Source organism: Canis lupus, chromosome 8, assembly GCF_011100685.1.
Source record: "Canis lupus familiaris isolate Mischka breed German Shepherd chromosome 8, alternate assembly UU_Cfam_GSD_1.0, whole genome shotgun sequence".
NCBI lineage: Eukaryota > Metazoa > Chordata > Mammalia > Carnivora > Canidae > Canis > Canis lupus.
The window spans coordinates 74,130,222-74,150,414 of record NC_049229.1 but is presented as its reverse complement, the minus strand read 5'-3'; the positions used below and the strand labels follow the sequence as shown (position 1 = coordinate 74,150,414).

The window sequence follows — 20,193 nt, the reverse complement described above, 5'->3', positions numbered from 1 at the left end:
AACAGTTGACTCTATATCAACAACTACATGAATTTATATTTAAATTTCAATTCATGTATTTTACTCATTTTATTAGAATATCCCTTAGTCAAAATCATTATCTGCCTGTCTTACATACGTGATAACATCACCGTCAGATCACATCTGCACTTGCCTGTCTGCAAGGTTTAGAATTTCTCCCAGAAAGAGCAGAAACTATCTTCCCCCAAGTGAGTCCAAGCCCCAAATGTCTCTTCCTTCTTGGATCATGAGGTTTCCCCAGGATCTCATAGCTGCTCACTATCCTCAACCAGATCTGGTCCCAAACACACAGGAGATGCTTAATTCATAGCAATTTGCTTTTCAGGACTTTATAGGATGGCATCTATCTGAAATTACTTTACCCCACAAGAGGTCATAGCATGCATTTTTCAGGGTTCTCTTGAGGTACTGGACCCATAGCCCATTGGCTCACATGACTTAATAGGCTGATAGGTCCTTGATCTACATTCATGAGGTGGGGATCCAGGGAAGCCAGTGGAGTAATTCTTGTCTGACTCTGAAGTAATCTCTCATTAGAGAATTGGGAGACGTGCATGTGTAACTGTCTCCAAGGCAGGAGGACATGGATGTTTCAAATCAAGCCTCCAGGCAAGAAGAATGATGGAACTCTTCATCCTTCTGTTATTTATTCTATTCAGAACAACTGAGGTGTCCATTTTTCTTTTTTTTTGAAGAGTTTATTTATTTATTCATGAGACATACAGAGACAGTCACAGAGACGGGGCAGAGAGAGGCAGGGTCCATACAGGAAGCTCAATGTGGGACTCGAACTTGAGACTTAAGAAAGACCTGAGCTGAAGGCAGATGCTCAACCACTGAGCCACCCAGGTGTCCTGAGTGTCTGTTGTTTAAATCCACCCAGTTCTTGTACAATGTTACAGTATCCATAAAATGGTACGACCCTAGTGACACATGGATCCAAGTAATGATGCTCTGGCATTTCCACAAGTTATGTCTCTGATGACCCTGAGGGATTTGAGTGGTACCATCTTCCAGAGTTGTGTTATACTGACTGTTGGGAGGTGTGTGCCTCTCCACTGGGAACGATATTGGTCCCCCATGTCCCCAAACTAATACCTATCTGTGTCTGTCACTCTCCCTCCATAGCTGAGGGGGGTTTCCAATGGTGAGCTCATTACTAGAAATCCACAAACACCTCCAATAACTGTTTATTCTTTATCTATATGTTTATATGCACTCATTCTTCTGAGTGTTTCTACACCATCCTGGTGGCATGATCTGGTGTTGACAGTATCTCTCAGCTCTCCCATCCTATCCAGAGTTTACACGTGAACTCCCTGGTAGAGCAACTGTTTCAGGAAGTGAAATCCAGTCATGGAAAGTGAGTTCCCTGACTGCAAGAAAAAAAACTCTGGTGGGAACGACCCCTTCTCTGTATCAGGAGGGAAAAAATGATCCTCAGAATCAGAGTAGGGAATGTAGGACCCAGAAGGCTCTGCAAACAACCCTTGTCGTTCTTCACTCATTAAGTGATCCAAACACAAATCCTGGTCTTCAATATCTACAAATGCAATGTTGTATTGTCTAGGAGACAGAAGGGCTGCCTCAGCAATCATTGTCTGGGTGTCGTATTTTACATAGCTCATGCACGTGGAAAATGAAATGAATCTCTCCTTACATATGTCTTATATCTACTGATTTATTAGATGATAAAAAGAAACCAGAAAAACAGAAGAGAAATATTTCTAATGCAACAGGTTGAAGACATACTGAGGGAAATTAGGCAATTAAAAAATTAATTCGGAGAGGGAAGAAAAATTGTTTCCATATGACATGATCTGCTAAAGTGGCAATGTCTACAAATTCCACAAACTCTAGGAATTAATGATGTCAGGGAATGTTCAGGATATAAAATAAACAAATAAAGCTATGATTCCAAAGACTAAGAAAAATTATCTATATAAAATCCTATATAAAATTCATAAAATATGACTTTTGCTAACATCAAAAAATATTTAGGATTAAATTTCAATAGAAGATAAGATACCATATTAAAAATGATGTATTTTGACGAAAGGCTTTTTTTTAAAGAAAACAGAAATGAAAAGATTACTATGCTCCCAGATGAGAACATCATATTTCCACAGTGACATCTGCAAAAAGTGATCTGCAAAGGTAATGCAATCCTTGCTATTAACTTGTTAAAATCGAGTTGTGGTCAGAAGCTCAATATATACTCATAAGACATGCAAATAGGACCCTCCCTCCGCTGATTAAACCAGCCCAGCCCTGACCCTATAGCTGGGAGAGGAGCCCCAACCCCAGGATCCTCAGGTGACCTCATTGAGGGATCAGGACTGAACACAAACAACTCACCATGGAGTCTGTGCTCTGCTGGGTTTTCCTTGTCGCTATTTTAAAAGGTAATTCATGAAGAACAAGAGACCTTGAATATGAGAGTGGAGGTGAGTGACAGAAACAGAGGACGTGGGACAGCATCCTGACCAGGATGTCTTGTATCTGCAGGTGTCCAGAGTGAGGTGCAGCTGGTGGAGTCTGGGGGAGACCTGGTGAAGCCTGGGGGATCCCTGAGACTCTCCTGTGTGGCCTCTGGATTCACCTTCAGTAGCTATGACATGAACTGGGTCCGCCAGGCTCCAGGGAAGGGGCTGCAGTGGGTCGCATACATTAGCAGTGGTGGAAGTAGCACATACTATGCAGATGCTGTGAAGGGCCGGTTCACCATCTCCAGGGACAACGCCAAGAACACGCTGTATCTTCAGATGAACAGCCTGAGAGCCGAGGACACGGCCATGTATTACTGTGCGGGTGACACAGTGAGGGAACATCAGTGTGAGCCCAGACACAAAACCTCCCTGGAGAAGTGGATCAGGACCACCAGGGGGTGCACACTTCTCACCACTTCCCCCTTGAAGGCCCAGGAACAGGTGATGAAAGTTCTGGGCAGGTTTCCTGTCATGGTCTGGGGCTTCCTCCTCATAAAGCAGGTTCCCTACGGTGTCTCTCTAGACCCATGATTCAGTGTCTCCTTATAAACTTTCTAATTTTTAATGTTTGTTTTTATACACAGTATTGTTTACATGTGCTAAAGACAAATCTCCTTACACTTCTCTCTACTGTCCTTACACATCATTTAATGACTCATATCTCAGTGCACCTCAACTTGTCTTTTAGGAGTTCCACCTTTATACACTGTTCATTAGAGAACTTCCCTGCTCAGCGTGCAAGGTTGGTAGAAGCAGCATGAACCATATGATGGACAGGAAACTATAGACGGATCAGGAGTAGAAAGCAAGAATGGGAACTTTTGGAGGCATCACTATAAGGAACCAAACTACTAGCATTCATGCTAGTGATAATGTGGAAAAGCAGTGGAAACTCCCCAAGGGTGTTGCTAGGATGTGGAATCCAGAGGTCATGCACATATGCATGCACACAAATGCACACACACATGCACGCACACAGACACACACACGAGACTATAAATCATTATCATATTTACCGAGTCTGTTTAGAGCAGGGAAGGCCTCATAGCAAGTCATAAATGTTTGGATGGAATAAGGAAGGACACTGACTCAGGGTGTGTGTTGTCGGTCAGTGGTGGGGATGGGGTTCTGCTCCAGGAGGAGATTGTGTGGAGTCAGTGTCCCCCATGCACCAAAGGTGGGACAACCTATGGGTTCTGGTTCGATGACCCATATTTATGGTGCAGGAGAATAGGGGGGAATGGATGTCCAGGATCTAGCAGGTACATTCAAAATATGGTGTAAGGAATCATTCCACTAAACAAGTATGAAAACCGGTAGAACAATAGAGAGAATTGTTTGTTCTAAGTATGAAAAAGTCCGAATTAGAGGGAAGTTAGATGAATGTTTCTTCCAAGCCTCACACAGTATAAAGTGATTATAGAAACAGTTCAAGGATAACCCAGAGTCTCAGGTCGAAATTGTCCTCTCCCCAAGGTCACTAGCAGTTTCTCATGGCCAACACGCACATAAGGAAATGCTCTGCATCACTTGCCATCAGGGAAATACAAATCAAAACCACGATGAAATACCACCTCACACCAGTGAGAATGTGGAAAATTAACAAGACAGGAAACACCAATTGTCAGAGTGGATGTAGAGAAAGGGGAACTCTCGTGCACTGTTGCTGGGAATGTGAACTGGTACAGCCACTCTGGAAAACTGTGTGGAGTTTCCTCAAAGAGTTAAAAATAGACCTGCCCTATGACCCAGTAATTGCACTGCTGGGGATTTACCCCAAAGATACAGATGCAGTGAAATGCCGGGACACCTGCACCCCAATGTTTCTTGCAGCAATGTCCACCATAGCCAGACTGTGGAAGGAGCCTTAGTGTCCATCGACAGATGCATGGATAAAGAAGATGTGGTTTATGTATACAATGGAATATTACTCAGCCCTTAGAAATGACAAATACCCACCATTTTCTTCGACATGGATGCAACTGGAGGGTATTATGCTGAGTGAAATAAGTCATCAGAGAAGGACAAACATTATATGTTCTCATTCAGTTGGGGAATATAAAAAATAGTGAAAGGGAATAAAGTGGAAGGGAGAAAAAATGAGTGGGAAATATCCAAATGGGAGACAGAATATGAAAGACTCCTAACTCTGGGAAATGAAGTAGGGGTGGTGGAAGGGGATGTGGGTAGATGGTGAGGGTGACTGGGTAACAGGCTCTGAGGTGGGCACTTGATGGGATGAGCACTGGGTGTTATTTTATATGTTGGCAAATTGAACACCAGTAAAAATTAAATTTATAAAATAAAAATTTAAAAAAATTTAAAAAATCAAGAAGAAATTTGGAAGAGGAGACAAATATTCTCAACAAGGTACTAGCCAATAAGTTCCATGAGTATATTAAGATGATTATTCACCAGGACCATCTGAGATTTTTCCCAGGGATGCAAGTCTGGTTCAACACACATAAAGCAATCAATGTGATAGATCCTACCAACAAGAGAAAAAACAAGGACTATACCATCCTCCCAGTAGATGCGGGGAAAGAATTAGACAAATACAGCATCCTTTCCTTATCAAAGCTCTTTAGAGTGTAGGGATAGAGGAAATATTATTCAGTATGTTAAAAGCCATCTACAAAAAGCCCACAGCAAATTTCATTCTCAATGGGGAAACACTGGGAGCCAGTCCCCTAAGATCAGGAACATGACAGGGATGGCTGCTCTCAACACTACTTTCCACTAGTACTAGAATTCCTAGCCTCAGATATCAGACAAAAAAGTAAATAAATGGCATTCAAATTAACAACAAATTTTGGAGAGGATATGGAGAAAGGGGAACACTCTTGCAGTATTGATGGGAATGTGAAATGTTGCAGCCACTCTGGAAAACTGTGTGGAGGTTCCTCAAAGAGTTAAAAATAGATCTGCCATATGACCCAGCAATTGCACTGCTGGGGATTTACCCCAAAGATACAGATGCAGTGAATCACCGGGACACCTGCACCCTGATGTTTATAGCAGCAATGTCCACAATAGCCAAACTGTGAAAGGAGACTCAGTGTCCATTAAAAGATATACCGATAATGATGATGTATTCTCAATATACAATGGAATATTACTCATCCATCAGGACTGAAGAATACCCACGATTTGCTTCGACATGGATGGAATGGGAGGGTATTATGCTGAGTGAAGTAAGTCAATTGGAGAAGGATAAACATTATATGGTCTTATTCATTTGGGGAATATAAAAATAGTGAAAGGGAATAAAGGGGAAAAGAGAGAAAATGAGTGAAAATATCAGTGCGGGTGACAAAGTATGAGAGACACCAAACTCTGGGAAATGAACAAGGTTTAGTGGAAGTGGAGGTGGGGAGGGTGTTTGGGTGACTGGATGACAGGCACTGAAGGGGGCACTTGACATGATGAGCATTGGGTGTTATGCTATATGCTGGCATATCGAACTCCAATAAAAAATATATAAACAAAAAAGAGAACTACATAAAAGAAATGAAAAAATTCTAATCTGAAACAAAATAGTTTGCTTGCTAAGACGGTGTCTTAATATATTCAATGAGTGAAAACCTCACATAAAAAATGGAAGAAATAACTTGTGAGCTCAGAAAAAAAAACAGTATATAAAATCAGCAACAAAATAAAATAAAGATATCTTTCTACAAACTAACATCTAATTACCTATACAAAATTAACAAAATAATCCTCTTTACACTAGTATCAAAATACATATTTAGGATTAGAATTTACAAAGGATGGAGCTTTCTGAGATAAAATACTCTACGAAAAATGAGCTAAATTGATGAATGTCTTTTGAAACTACACCCAGAAATGCAGATATAACTCTGCTAACACATTAGAACTTCATATAGTCATAGTGCCATCTACACAAATTGCTAGAGAATTGTGGTGCAAAAATTGTGTTGACTTCTAGACTCGAATGTAAGTCTGGAGCTGGTTATATAGTCATAAGACATGCAAATAGGACCCTCCTTCCACTGATTAAACCAGCACAGCCCTGATCCTGCACCTGGGAGAGGAGCCCCAGCCTCAGGATCCCCAGGTGACCCCCTTCAGGGATCAGGAGAGAACAGAGACAACTCACCATGGAGTCTGTGCTCTGCTGGGTTTTCCTTGTCACTATTTTAAAAGGTAATTCATGGAGAACCAGAGAACTTGAGTATGTGAGTGGAGGTGAGTGAGAGAAACAGGGGATGTGGGAGTTTCTTGACCAGTATGTCTTGTGTCTTCAGGTATCCAGGGTGAAGTGCAGCTGGTGGAGTCTGGGGGAGACCTGGTGAAACCTGGGGGATCCCTGAGACTCTCCTGTGTGGCCTCTGGATTCACCTTCAATAGCTACGACATGAGCTGGGTCCACCAGGTTCGAGGGAAGAGGCTGCAGTGGGTCGCATACTTTAGCAGTGATGGAAATAGCACAAGCTCTGCAGACGCTGTGAAGGGCCGATTCACCATCTCCAGAGACAATGCCAAGAACACGCTCTATCTGCAGATGAACAGCCTGAGAGCTGAGGACACGGCAGTGTATTACTGTGCGAAGGACACAATGAGGTGACCTCAGTGACAGCCCAGACACAAACATCCCTGTAAAAGTGGATCAGGACCATCAGGGGGTGAGCACTCCTCACCACTTCAGTCTTGAAGGCCCAGGAGCAGGTGCAGAGGGAGGTATGGGCACGTTTCCTGTCAGGGTCTGGGCCTTCCTCTCCAAGGAGCAGTTTCCCCCAGGGAATCTCTCTGGGCAAAGGATTCTGTACTTACATATTCAGTCTCTAACTTACAAACTTTGTTGTCATAGAAAGAGAAATAGAGTAATGTCCAGAAATGGCTGTGTCTTTGCTTTGCTTATTCTTTAATCATTTTCTGATTTGAAAACTTTGTTGGTTTAGCCAACTACTATACTTATATGCACAAGGACAGATTTGCTTTAACTTTTTTACTTCTGTCCCTAAGTACCAGGATATTACATGGACCTCCATGAATCACAACTTCTCCTTGATAGAGTCCCAGGTCTATACATCTAACATGAGAGATCCAACCAGCACAGTGTGCATGGTTTTTAAAAGCAGCAGAGAGAACATGCTGCTTATGACCCTACAAAGGGCTCAAAAATGAAAAGGCGAGAGGATCGATTGCAGGTGTGACTTCAGTCTTGAACCACACTGACAGATTCAATATCAGCGTCAACATGGGAAAGACAGGGTGGCCAAGAAGTATGTTGTGGGGATGTGTAGTCTGAAGAGCCCCCCCTACACACACACAGGCAAGAGAGTGCAAACCTTTATCACCTCCATCATCCTGTGTGTTAAGAGTCAGGCAGGCCCCTTGCAAGCTATAAATGCTTGGATTTGGGAAGGACACTGTCTCAGGTGGTGTGTTGTGAGTCAGTGGTGAGGAAGAGGTCCTGCTCCAGGAGGTGTTTGTGTGGAGTCAGTGTCCCCCCTGCACCAAAGGAGGAAATTCAATGGTTCCTGTGGGATTTCCCATGGGGGGCAGGAGGAGAGGAGGGAGGACTGGTGATCAGAGGAGTTAGCAGATGACACCCAAAGATACAATGTGATGAGAAACTATTATGAAAAATGAGGGAACATAAGTGGAGGAGGACCTTCCACCTTCAGGAAATAACTCATGGATCCTTTAGGTGTGATATCAACTCACTGTGTGTGACCTCTACCATCCCCACGTTGGAACCTAACGTCCATGTGATGGGAGGGGGAAGTGGCGCCTTAGGAGAGCACTTAGGTCAGGAGGTGCAGCCTCACGGTGGGATCAGGGCCCTTATACACCCGGACTGGGGAAGATCCCAGCCCCCAGCCCATGTGAAGTGACAGGAAAGTACAGGCTAGGACCTGGGTGCTCCCCAGACACTACATTTCCCTGCACCTGGACCTTACTTCCCAGACTCCAGAACCGTTAGAATGAGTGTGTTGTTGAATCCACCCAGACTGGGAATGGTGGTGACATCACCCAGACACACTAAAACAGGGTCTCTCCTCCTTTTTGTCCTTTCCAACCTTGTCACAAGAGAACAGTCAGGTTATGACAAAACAGAGCAGGAAACCCACACCTGGACTCACTGTCCTCAGCCACCGTCCATGCCCCTGTATTTAGTAGCTGTGCATCACCATGGTGCCACACATTCTTCCTGCAACCCTGGAGTTCTTGGGATTCCTCCCTGTTTTACCACCTGAGCAGCATTAGCCCAGGCACATCCCCATGGAAGCAGATACCTAAAACTTCAGATTTTTATATCTGCAGCTCATAATACTCTACAGAATATTCTGGATCAGCCTCACTTCTTTTCTAATCACCACAGCTATATCTCCACATGCCAACATCCATGACTCTTACATCCAAAATTTGGTCGATTTTCTACATGTGGACTTGCAGTTTTTGATCTGTCAGACCTTTGAGTGATTTCATGGGTGATCAGGATGATTCAATAACTAGGACACAAGGTCCCAGATCTAGGTGCTCAGTGTTCCCCCATGCAGACTCAGTCTCCATGTGGCAGAGCCCTGAATCCCACGACATGTGAGTCAGGATATTTAAGAGGATGGAAACATCCCCAAATTCTTCACTTGGTTGAGAAGCCAAGCACTGGGTTTAGGGAGTGACTTTTGCGTCCCCGCCTGGACACCCTGTGCTCTTCACCACTGCTGCTGACCATCATTTCCTCTGAGTGCTCATGTTGGAGGATCCCTAGGGAAGGCATGTCCTGTCCCCATCCTGTGATGTCTTTCTTCACAGGAGATCTGTCCCAGGTCCCCCTGCAGGAGTCGGGATCTGGGCTGGGAAAACCCAGGCAGACCCTTACACTCGCCTGCTCCTTCTCTGGGTTCTTACTGCACATGTCAGTGTGGGTGACACATGGGTCCATTACCCTTTAGGGGAATGCACTGGAGTCAATTCCATCGTCTGGTGGGAGGATGCTAAGTACCACAACCTGTCTCTGAAGAGCAGGAGGATGTATAGAAATTCCAGCAACTGGAAAAATAAATGATTATGTTTCACACCAGAAGCATATCTATTCAACGTGATGAATAATCAGCCTGATGAGATACAACAGAGCATCTGCCATGAAATCACAAGTTCGCATTTGAGCATGAGAACAGAATTGCTACAGTTTATGAAAACAACACTATGAAAATCAATTGCAAGAGTCTATATTCATATAACATATAAACCCTGAGTTACTAGAGACCAATTAGGGAACAGGTCAACACTGAGGAGACCAGGAAAAAAAAAAAAAACAAGACTTTTCAATATATTGTCAATGTAGAAACTCTTAAGGCAACTTATTAATTATAAAATTGGAATGTTATAGGTAAAAAGTCAACATGCATAACACCAATTTTAAGAATACACTTTATGAAAATCAACTACATTTTAAAACCATATATTTATCAAAGTAATGAAATACAAGATACAGACCAAGGAAAACTTGCACAAATTATCGTAAGAATCCTCAAAACTCAATAGAAAAAAATCATCTATGAAAGAGGCAGAGCCTTGTGTGGACATGTTATACAAGAGGGTACAGACATATGAAGTAAGCACAGGAGAGGATAATCCCCACCAGGATATATCAGGGAATTTCACGTCAACCACAATGTGATGCCCTATACACTCATCACGGGGACACAGGTATTAAAGAAGCACTGATCAGAACATTCTAGGGAGCATGCAGGACACCTGGGCACGAACCCTGCAAGTAGGAATGAACAATGAACCAGAAACCCAGGAAAATCTTTTTCTTTTCTTTTCTTTTTTTTTAAATAATAAATTTATTTTTTATTGGTGTTCGATTTTCCAACATACAGAATAACACCCAGTGCTCATCCCGTCTAGTGCCCCCCTCAGTTCCCATCACACATTCAACCACACCCCTCGCACCCCTCTCCTTCCACCACCCCTAGTTTGATTCCCAGAGTTAGGAGTCTTTATGTTCTGTCTCCATTTCTGATATTTCCCACACATTTCTTCTCCCTTCCCTTATATTCCCTTTCACTATTATTTATATTCCCTAAATGAATGAGAACATATAATGTTTGTCCTTCTCCGATTGACTTACTTCACTCAGCATAATACCCTCCAGTTCCATCCACGTTGAAGCAAATGGTGGGTATTTGTTGTCTCTAATGGCTGAGTAATATTCCTTTGTATACATATACCACATCTTCTTTATCCATTCATCTGTCGATGGACACCGAGACCCCTTCCACAGTTTGGCTATTGTGGACATTGCAGCTAGAAACATCGGGGTGCAGGTGTCCTGGCATTTCATTGCATCTGTATCTTTGGGGTAAATCCCCAACAGTGCAATTGCTGGGTCCTAGGGCAGATCTATTTTTAACTCTTTGGGGAACCTCCATACAGTTTTCCAGAGTGGCTGCATCATTTCACATTCCCACCAACAGTGTAAGAGGGTTCCCTTTTCTCCACATCCTCTCCAACATTTGTGGTTTCCTGCCTTGTTAATTTTCCCCATCCTCACTGGTATGAGGTGGTATCTCATTGTGGTTTTGGTTTGTATTTCCCTGATGGCAAGTGATGCAGAGCATTTTCTCATGTTCATTTTGGCCATGTCTATGTCTTCCTCTGTGAGATTTCTGTTCATGTCTTTTGCCCATTTCATGATTGGATTGTTTGTTTCTTTGCTATTGAGTTTAATAAGGTCTTTATAGATCTTGGAAACTAGCCCTTTATCTGATATGTCATTTGCAAATATCTTCTCCCATTCTGTAGATTGTCTTTTAGTTTTGCTGACTGTATCCTTTGTTGTGCACCTGTATACAATGGAATATTACTCAGCCCTTAGAAACGACAAATACCCTATATTTGCTTCAACATGGATGGAACTGGACGGTATTATCCTGACTGAAATAAGTCAATCAGAAAAAGACAAACATTATATAGTCTCACTCATTTGGGAATATAAATAATAGTGCAAGGGAATAGAGGGAATGGGAGAAGAAATGGGTAGTAAATATCAGAAAGGGAGACAGAACATGGAAAACTCCTAATTCTGGGAAACAAACTAGGGATCTTGGAAGGGGAGGATGGGGGGAGTGAATGGGTGATGGGAGCCATGATGTCCTTCAACAGGTAAATGACAAAAAAAAATTCAAGTCTCCACAGTAACAACTCATAATTTATATTTTAATGATTTTATTTAATTACTTATCAGACACACAAACAGAGAGAGGCAGAGACACAGGCAGAGAGAGAAGAAGGTTTCATGCTGGGAGCTGATGTGGGACTGGATCTTGGACTCCAGAATTACTACCAGAGCAGAAGGCAGAGCCCCCCAGGCATCGATAACAATAGAGAATTTAAAAGGCAATTAACAAAACCTTATTACATTGACACCAGTTTTAAAAATATACTATGTAGGATTACATATTCTGAAGGAGGCAAAATACGATCCACTAAAAGTACCTACATTGATGAGAGATTTTTAAAAACTCATAAGGAAATGAAAAGGTAATTTTTTCATAGATTTGAACACTTCATAATGTCACAAGACATTAGACAGTGGCCTAGAGATATAAAGCAATCCTTGTTAATAACTTGTAAAGAACCAACTGGAGGTCTGGCGCTGATGATGTATTCAAGTACATGCAAATAGGGCCCTTTCTTGGCTGATTAAACCAGCCCAGCCCTGACCCTGCAGCTGGGAGAGGAGCCCCAGCCCCAGGATCCCCAGGTAACACCATTCAGTGCTCACGACACAACACAGACAAACCACTATGGAGTCTGTGCTCAGCTGGGTTTTCCTTGTCGCTATTTTAAAAGGTAATTCATGGAGAAAAAGAGACCTTGAGGATGGGAGTGGAGGTTGCTGAGAGAAAAAGAGGATGTGAGACAGTTTCCTGACCAGGATGTCTTGTGTCTGCAGGTGTCCAGGGTGAAGTGCAGCTGGTGGAGTCTGGGGGAGACCTCGTGAAGCCTGGGGGGTCCCTGAGACTCTCCTGTGTGGCCTCTGGCTTCACCTTCAGTAGCTATTGGATGAGCTGGGTCCGCCAGGCTCCAGGGAAAGGGTTGCAGTGGGTTGCATACATTAACAGTGGTGGAAGTAGCACATACTATGCAGACGCTGTGAAGGGCCGATTCACCATCTCCAGAGACAACGCCAAGAACACGCTGTATCTGCAGATGAAAAGTCTGAGAGCCGAGGACACGGCCGTATATTACTGTGTGAGGGACACAGTGAGGCGACCTCAGTGTGATCCCAGACACAAACCTCCCTGTAGAAGGGGATCAGGACCACCAGGGGGTGTGCACTCTTCACCACTTCTGTCTTGAAGACCCAGGAGCAGGTGTAGATGGAGGTTCTGGCAGGTTACCTGTCAGGGTCAGGGATTCCTCTCCATGGAGCAGTTTCCCCCTAGGAGCCTCTCTGGGCACAGGATTCTGTTCTTACTATTCAGTCTGTGATCTAGAAACATTTCTTTTGGGGTGACAGGCAAGATGGCGGATTCGTAGGGTCCCCAATTCACCTGTCCCCACTAAATTACCTAGATAACCTTCAAATCATCCTGAGAATCTACGAATTTGGCCTGAGATTTAAAGAGAGAACATCTGGAATGCTACAGCAAGAAGAGTTCATGCTTCTATCAAGGTAAGAAGATGGGGAAGAATGAAATAAAAGACATCCAAGGGGGACAGGCCCCATGAGGAGCCAGGATAAGGCCAAGGCAAGTGTCCCCAGGACAGGAAAGCCCAGTCCCAGAGAAGCAGGAGCTTCACCAATCTTCCTGGACAGAAAGGGGCTCGCAGGGAGTTAGAGCAGAACCCCAGGAGGGCAGGAATGCCCTCAGGCTCCCTGGGACACTAACAGACCCCTGCGCCCCAGGGAGAGCGCTCCAAACCCCATGGCTGAGCTCCCTAAAGGGCTGCAACGTGCGCATGGCTGGACCCAGGAGCAGCTCAGAGGGGCTCGGTAGGAGACTCTGCACGAAGGGGGCTGCGTGGTCCTGGGAGCAGTTCGGAGGGGCTTCGGTGGCAGCTCCACAGAGAGGGCCTGCCCGGCAGGGAGCACAAACCCAACAGTGCAGTCCGGGGAGTAGAGGGCACTGGGGACACAGCCCAGGATCCGGCCTCCCCCCAGGACAGGCATAGGCCAGGAGGGCCTTGGACAACAAGGACACTCCTGCCCTGAGCTGAGCAGATCAGTGGCCCTGCCCCTGGAGCATCAACATCCCTGCAGACTGAGAGCTGAGGTATTTACTGCGGGAGCAGAATGAGGGCTCCAGAGCTGGCAGCTGCCACTGTGGTTGTTCCTCCTGTGGCCTTACAGGGTAAACAACCCCCACTGAGCCCCACAGTGGCCTCACTAGATAAACAGGATAAACTTCACTCAAAGAGCCCTACACCAGGCAGGGGGCAGAGCAGCTCCCCCAAGTGCTAACACCTGAAAATGAGCACAACAGCCCCCCCCCCCCCCCCGAAGACCAGCTAGAGGGACTGGGCATGGGAATTAACAAGGCAGGGGAAAAACAAATTATTGACCTAGCAGAACTAGAAACTTCCAGGGGAAGTCAAGGGACTTACAGTATACAGAATCAGAAGATACTCCCAGTGTTTTTTTTTTATTTCTGTTTGCTTCCTCGACCCCGTTTTTTTCCTTTTTCTTTTTCTTTCACCTTTTCTTCTTTTTTTTCCTTGTTCCTTCTTTTTTCTTTTTTCGTTTTGACTTTTCTTTCCTTATTTCTCTCATCTCTTTTTCTCTTTTTCCCAATACAACTTGTTTTTGGCCACTCTGCACTGAGCAAAATGACTAGAAGGAAACCTCACCTCAAAAGGAAGAATCAGAAACAGTCCTCTCTTCCACAGAGTTACAAAATTTGGATTATAATTCAATGTCAGAAAGCCAATTCAGAAGCACTATTATAAAGCTTCTGGTGGCTCTAGAAAAAAAGCATAAAGGACTGAAGAGAATTCATGACTGAAGAATTTAGACCTAATCCTGCAGAAATTAAAAATCAATTGAATGAGATGCAATCCAAACTAGAAGTCCAAACGATGAGGGTTAACAAGGTGGAAGAACAAGGGAGTGACATAGAAGACAAGTTGATGGCAAAGAGGGAAACTGAGGAAAAAAGAGACAAACAATTAAAAGATCATGAGGACAGAATAAGGGAAATAAGTGACAGCCTGAGGAAGAAAAACTTACATTTAATTGGGGTTCCCGAGGGCATCGAAAGAGGTCCAGAATATGTATTTGAACAAATCATAGATGAAAAATTTCCTAATCTGGAAAGGGAAACAGGCATTCAGATCCAGGAAATAGAGAGATCCCCCCTAAAATCATAAAAACCGTTCAACACCTCAACATTTAATAGTGAAGCTTGCAGATTCCAAAGATAAAGAGAAGATCCTTAAAGCAGCAAGAGATAAGAAATCCTTCACTCTTATGGGGAGGAGTATTAGGGTAACAGCAGACCTCTCCACAGAGACCTGGCAGGCCAGAAAGGGCTGGCAGGATAAATTCAGGGTCCTAAATGAGAAGAACATGCAACCAAGAATACTTTATCCAGCAAGGCTCTCATTCAGAATGGAAGGAGAGATAAAGACCTTCCAAGAGAGGCAGGAACTGAAAGAATCTGTGACCTCCAAACCAGCTCTGCAAGAAATTTTAAGGAGGACTCTTAAAATTCCCCTTTAAGAAGAAGTCGAGTGGAACAATAAAAAAAAACAAGGACTGAATAGATATCATGATGACACTAACTCATATCTTTCAATAGTAACTCTGAACATGAACGGGCTTAATGACTGCATCAAAAGGCGTAGGGTTTCAGACTGGATATAAAAGCAGGACCCATCTATTTGCTGTCTACAAGAGACTCATTTTAGACAGAAGGACACCTACAGCCTGAAAATAAAAGGTTGGAGAACCATTTACCATTCGAATGGTCCTCAAAAGAAAGCAGGGGTAGCCATCCTTATATCAGATAAACTAAAATTTACCCCAAAGACTGTAGTGAGAGATGAAGAGGGACACTATCTCATACTTAAGGATCTATCCAACAAGAGGACTTAATCATCAATATATATGCCCCGAATGTGGTAGCTGCCAAATATATCAACCAATTAATAACAAAATTGAAGAAATGCTTAGATAATACACTTATACTTGGTGACTTCAATATAGCACTTTCTATACTCGATAGGTCTTCTAAATGAAACATCTCCAAAGAAACGAGAGCTGTAAATGATACACTGGACCAGATGGATTTCACAGATATCTACAGAACCTCACATCCAAACTCAACTGAATACACATTCTTCTCAAGTGCAGATGGAACTTTCTCCAGGATAGACCACATACTGGGTCACAAATCGGGTCTGAACCGATACCAAAAGATTGGGATCATCCCCTGCATATTCTTAGACCATAATGCCTTGAAATTAGAACTAAATCAGAACAAGAAGTTTGGAAGGACTTCAAACTCGTGGAGGTTAAGGACCATCCTGCTAAAAGATGAAAGGGTCAACCAGGAAATTTAGGAAGAATTAAAAAGATTCATGGAAACTAAGGAGAATGAAGATACAAACGTTCAAAATCTTTGGGATGCAGCAAAAGTAGTCCTGATGGGGAAATACATCGCAATACAAGCATCCATTCAAAAACTGGAAAGAACTCAAATACAAAAGCTAACACATAAAGGAGCTAGAGAAAAAAACAGCAAATAGATGCTACACGCAGCAGAAGAAGAGAGTTAATGAAGATTCCAGCAGAACTCAATGAAATCGAGAAGAACTGTGGAACAGATCAACAAAACCAAGAGTTGGTTCTTTGGAAGAATTAATAAGATAGATAAACGATTAGCCAGCCTTATTAAAAAGAAGAGAGAGAAGACTCAATTTAATAAAATCATGAATGAGAAAGGAGAGATCACTACCAACCCCAAGGAAATACAAAGGATTTTAAATATTTTCTATCTACGTTTTTATTCCTTCCTGTCTTTCATAAGTGTTATTCAGTGTTTAGAATATAGATCCATCCCTCTTCGGTTAGGATTTTTCCTCATCATCTGATGATTTCTGGTTCACTTATAAATTGCATCCAGTCCTTGATTTTCTTTTTTCTGCTTCACTTGCACTTTACGGAAGAGCCACTGACTTCCTTGTATTGATTTTACACTCTCTAATTTTGCTGAATTCTGGTATCAGTTCTAGCAATTTTTTTCAAAGGAATCTTTGGGATTTGAACTTAAAGTATCTTGTGGTGTGAGGAGTCAACTTTTGACTTTTTCTTTGCTGAGTTGGATGACATTTCCTTTTCTTTGTTGTCTGGTTGTTGAGGCTAGGACGTATAGCACTATGGTGAAGAACAGTGGTGATGGTGGGCATCCCTGTCTCGTTCCTGGTCTTATGGGAAAACCTCTCAACTTTTCCTTGTTGAAGATGACACTCTCCATATGTCTCTGTAAATGGATTTTATGATGTTGAGTAGGTCCCACTATCTCTACATACCAAGAGGGTTTTTTTTTTTTATGAAGAAGGTATTATCTCTTTTGCCAAAAGCTTTTTGGGTATCAGCTGAGAGGATAAAATGGTCCTTATCCTTTCATTTATCAATGACTCAAATCCCACTCTTAGTTTTGCATATGCTGAATCACCCTTGCAGACCAGAAATTAAGCCCATTTTTGTCTTGAAGAATTATTACTTTAAAGTACTGTTGGAAAAAAAAAAAAAAAAAAAAAAAAAAAAATAAAGTACTGTTGGATTCTGTTGGTTAGGATCTTAATGAGAATATTGCATCCATGTCCGTCAGGAAAATTAATCTGTAATTTTCTTTTTAAATTGGATCATTGTCTCCATTTCAGGTCAAGGTAACGCTACCCTCAGAAAATGAGTGGAATTTTCCCTTAATTTCTGTTTTTTTGTAACATTATCAGGATGGGTATTAATTCTTTTTAAATACCTGTTGCATTCCCTTGGACAATCATCTGTCCCTGGACTTTTGATTGTTAAAAGACCTTTAAATATGTTCGATTTTCCTTTCCAGTTTTGGGTCTGTCTTGCTTCTCTATTCATTCCTGTTTCAGATTTGGTTGTTTCCACATTTATAGGAGTGTATCCATTTCTCTGAGATTGCTGAATTTGTTGGCATGTTATAGCTCATAATGTTCTCTCTCTTTAATAATTTATTTTTCATTTGTTTATTCAATATTTTATTTAAGTTCAATTTGCCAACATAATGTAACACCAAGTTCTCATCTGCTCACGTTCCCTCCTTATTGCCCATCACCCAGGTACCATGTCCCACCACCTACCTCCCCTTCTGCACTCCTCTAAGTCCCAGAAATACGAGTCTCTCATGGTTTTTCTTCCTCCCTAATTTATCCCCACTCTGTTACCCTCCTTCCCTTATAATCCCTTTCACTATTTATTATATTCCATGTATGAGTAAAATTATGATGACTGTTCTTCAATTGACTTATTTCTCTTTTTTTCGATTGACTTATTTCATTGGCATAATTCCCCTGTAGTTTCATTGGAAATGGTAGAAATTGACTATTTCTGATGACTGAGAAATATTTTTTGTATATATAAACCATATCATGTTTATCAATTCATCTGTCAAAGGACATCGTGGCTTCTCGCATAGTTTGCCTATGGGTATTTGTGGACATTGCTGCTGTAAACATTGGGGTGCACGTATCCTGCCGCTTCACTACATCTGTATCTTTTGGATAAATCCCGAGTAGTATAATTGCAGGGTCAGAGGGGAGCTCTATTTTTAACTCTTTCGGGATCCTCCACCCAGCTTTCCAGAGTGGCTGCACCAGTTCACATTCCCTCCAACAGTGCAAGAGGGTTCCGCTTTCTCCACATTCTCTCTAACGTTTGATGATTCCTTTCGTATTAATTTATGCTATTCTCTGTGGTGTAAAGCAGCAGCTGATTGTGGTTTGGATGTGCTTTTCCCTGATAACATGTGATATGGAGCAATTTTTTATGGACTTCTTGGCCATATGTAGGTTTTATTTGGAAAAATTTCTGTTCATGTTTTATTGCCATTTCTTGCCTGGAATCTCTGTTCTTGTGTGTTGAGTTTGATAGGTTCTTTATAGATGTTGGATACAAGACCTTTGTTCGATATGTCATCTGCCAGTATTATCTTCCCTTCTGTATGTTGTGTTTTAGTTTTGTTGACAGTTTCCTTTGCTCTCCAGAAGATTCTTATCTTGATGGAGCTCCCAAAATTCATCTTTGCTTTTGTTTGCCTTGCCATTATAGATATGCTTTGCAAGAAATTGCTGTGGCTATGTGCCAAAAAGCTGTTCCCTCTCTTCTCCTGACAGAGATTTATTTTTTTGTTTACATTTTATTTATTTTTTGACATCCCCTCTTTATTTTTTATAATAAAATTATTTTTATTGGTGTTCAATTTACCAACATACAGAATAACACCCAGTGCTCATCCCAATGCCTCCCTCAGTGCCTATCACCCATTCACCCCCACCCCCTGCCCTCCTCCCATTCCAGAGATTTAGATGGATTTTTTTCTCAAATTTTATTCTATTGTTTTTTTCATGTGTATGTGCGTTTTAATACATCGATTTCCAAGTAATATCTTCAGTTAGAATTGAGGTAGGTTCTAACTGTCATAAATGAGTGGAGAGCTGATATCTGCCTCCAAGGCATACATATTTCTGAGAGTAGAACTTATGGCCTCTGCGTCCCACATCCTGATTGCCTGTATGCTTAGCTTCAAACAGGCTTATATTCGATGCATGACAGAAGTTGGGTGAGAGGCAAGTGGGAGGTGAAGGGTCACATTTTAATCATGTTGACTTTATATTTTTGTTTGGTATAAGAGAATGGTCCAGTTTAATTCTCCTGCAGGAGCTGTTCAATTTTCTTCATACCAATTGTTTTTGAGACTGTTATAGTTTCCCAGGGGATATTCTTTCCTATTTTGTCGAAGATTTTGACCATATATTCGGAGGTCCATTTCCAGGTTCTATAAGTTGTTCTATTGATCTATGTGTCTGTTTTTGTGCCAGGACGGCAGTGTCTTAATGATCACAGATTTGTAGTGCAGCTTGATAGCATGAATTCTGATGCCTCAATTTTGGTTTTCTTTCTTAACCTTACTCTGGCTATTGGAGCTCTTTTCTGATTTTATAGAAATCTGAAGATTATTTGTTTCATCACTGGGAAGAATGATTGTGGTATTCTTATAGGACTTGCATTCAGTGTCTACATTGCCCTGGGAAGCATAGACATTTTCCCAAAGTTTATTTTTCTGATCCATAAGCATGGAATGTTTCTCCATCTCTTTGTGTCTTCTTTGATTTCTTTCATAAGTGTTCTCTAGATTTAAAGGACAGATCCTTTACCTCATTGGTTAGGGTTATTCCTAGGTATCTTAAGGTTGGTGCCATTGTAAATGAGTTCAATTCCGAATTTCTCTCCTGTCAGTCTCACTGTTAGTGTATAGGAATGCAGGTGCCCTCTATGCCATGGTTTTGTCTTCTGCCACGTCTCTACATTGCTATGTCATTTCTAGAAAATTTAGGTGGTGTGTCTTGGAGTTAAGAGAGAAATATCATGTACTCTGCAAAAAGGGAGAGTTTCATTTCTTCTTTGTCATTTTGAATGGATTTTATATATTTTGTTGTCCGATTGCTG

At 42.2% G+C, this 20,193-nt stretch overlaps 3 gene segments (V, D, J or C); all 3 read left to right on the top strand.

Moving 5' to 3' along the window:
• Positions 1-2,265: 2,265 nt before the first annotated feature.
• Positions 2,266-3,041, top strand: LOC119876534. The segment is given in 2 exon segments: positions 2,266-2,426; positions 2,530-3,041. Coding segments are annotated over 2 exon segments (558 nt in total).
• Positions 3,042-6,562: 3,521 nt separating this feature from the next.
• LOC119869017 lies at positions 6,563-7,305 on the top strand. The segment is given in 2 exon segments: positions 6,563-6,677; positions 6,779-7,305. Coding segments are annotated over 2 exon segments (366 nt in total).
• Positions 7,306-12,169: 4,864 nt separating this feature from the next.
• Positions 12,170-18,252, top strand: LOC119876533. The segment is given in 3 exon segments: positions 12,170-12,341; positions 12,445-12,755; positions 18,142-18,252. Coding segments are annotated over 3 exon segments (468 nt in total).
• Positions 18,253-20,193: the final 1,941 nt, after the last annotated feature.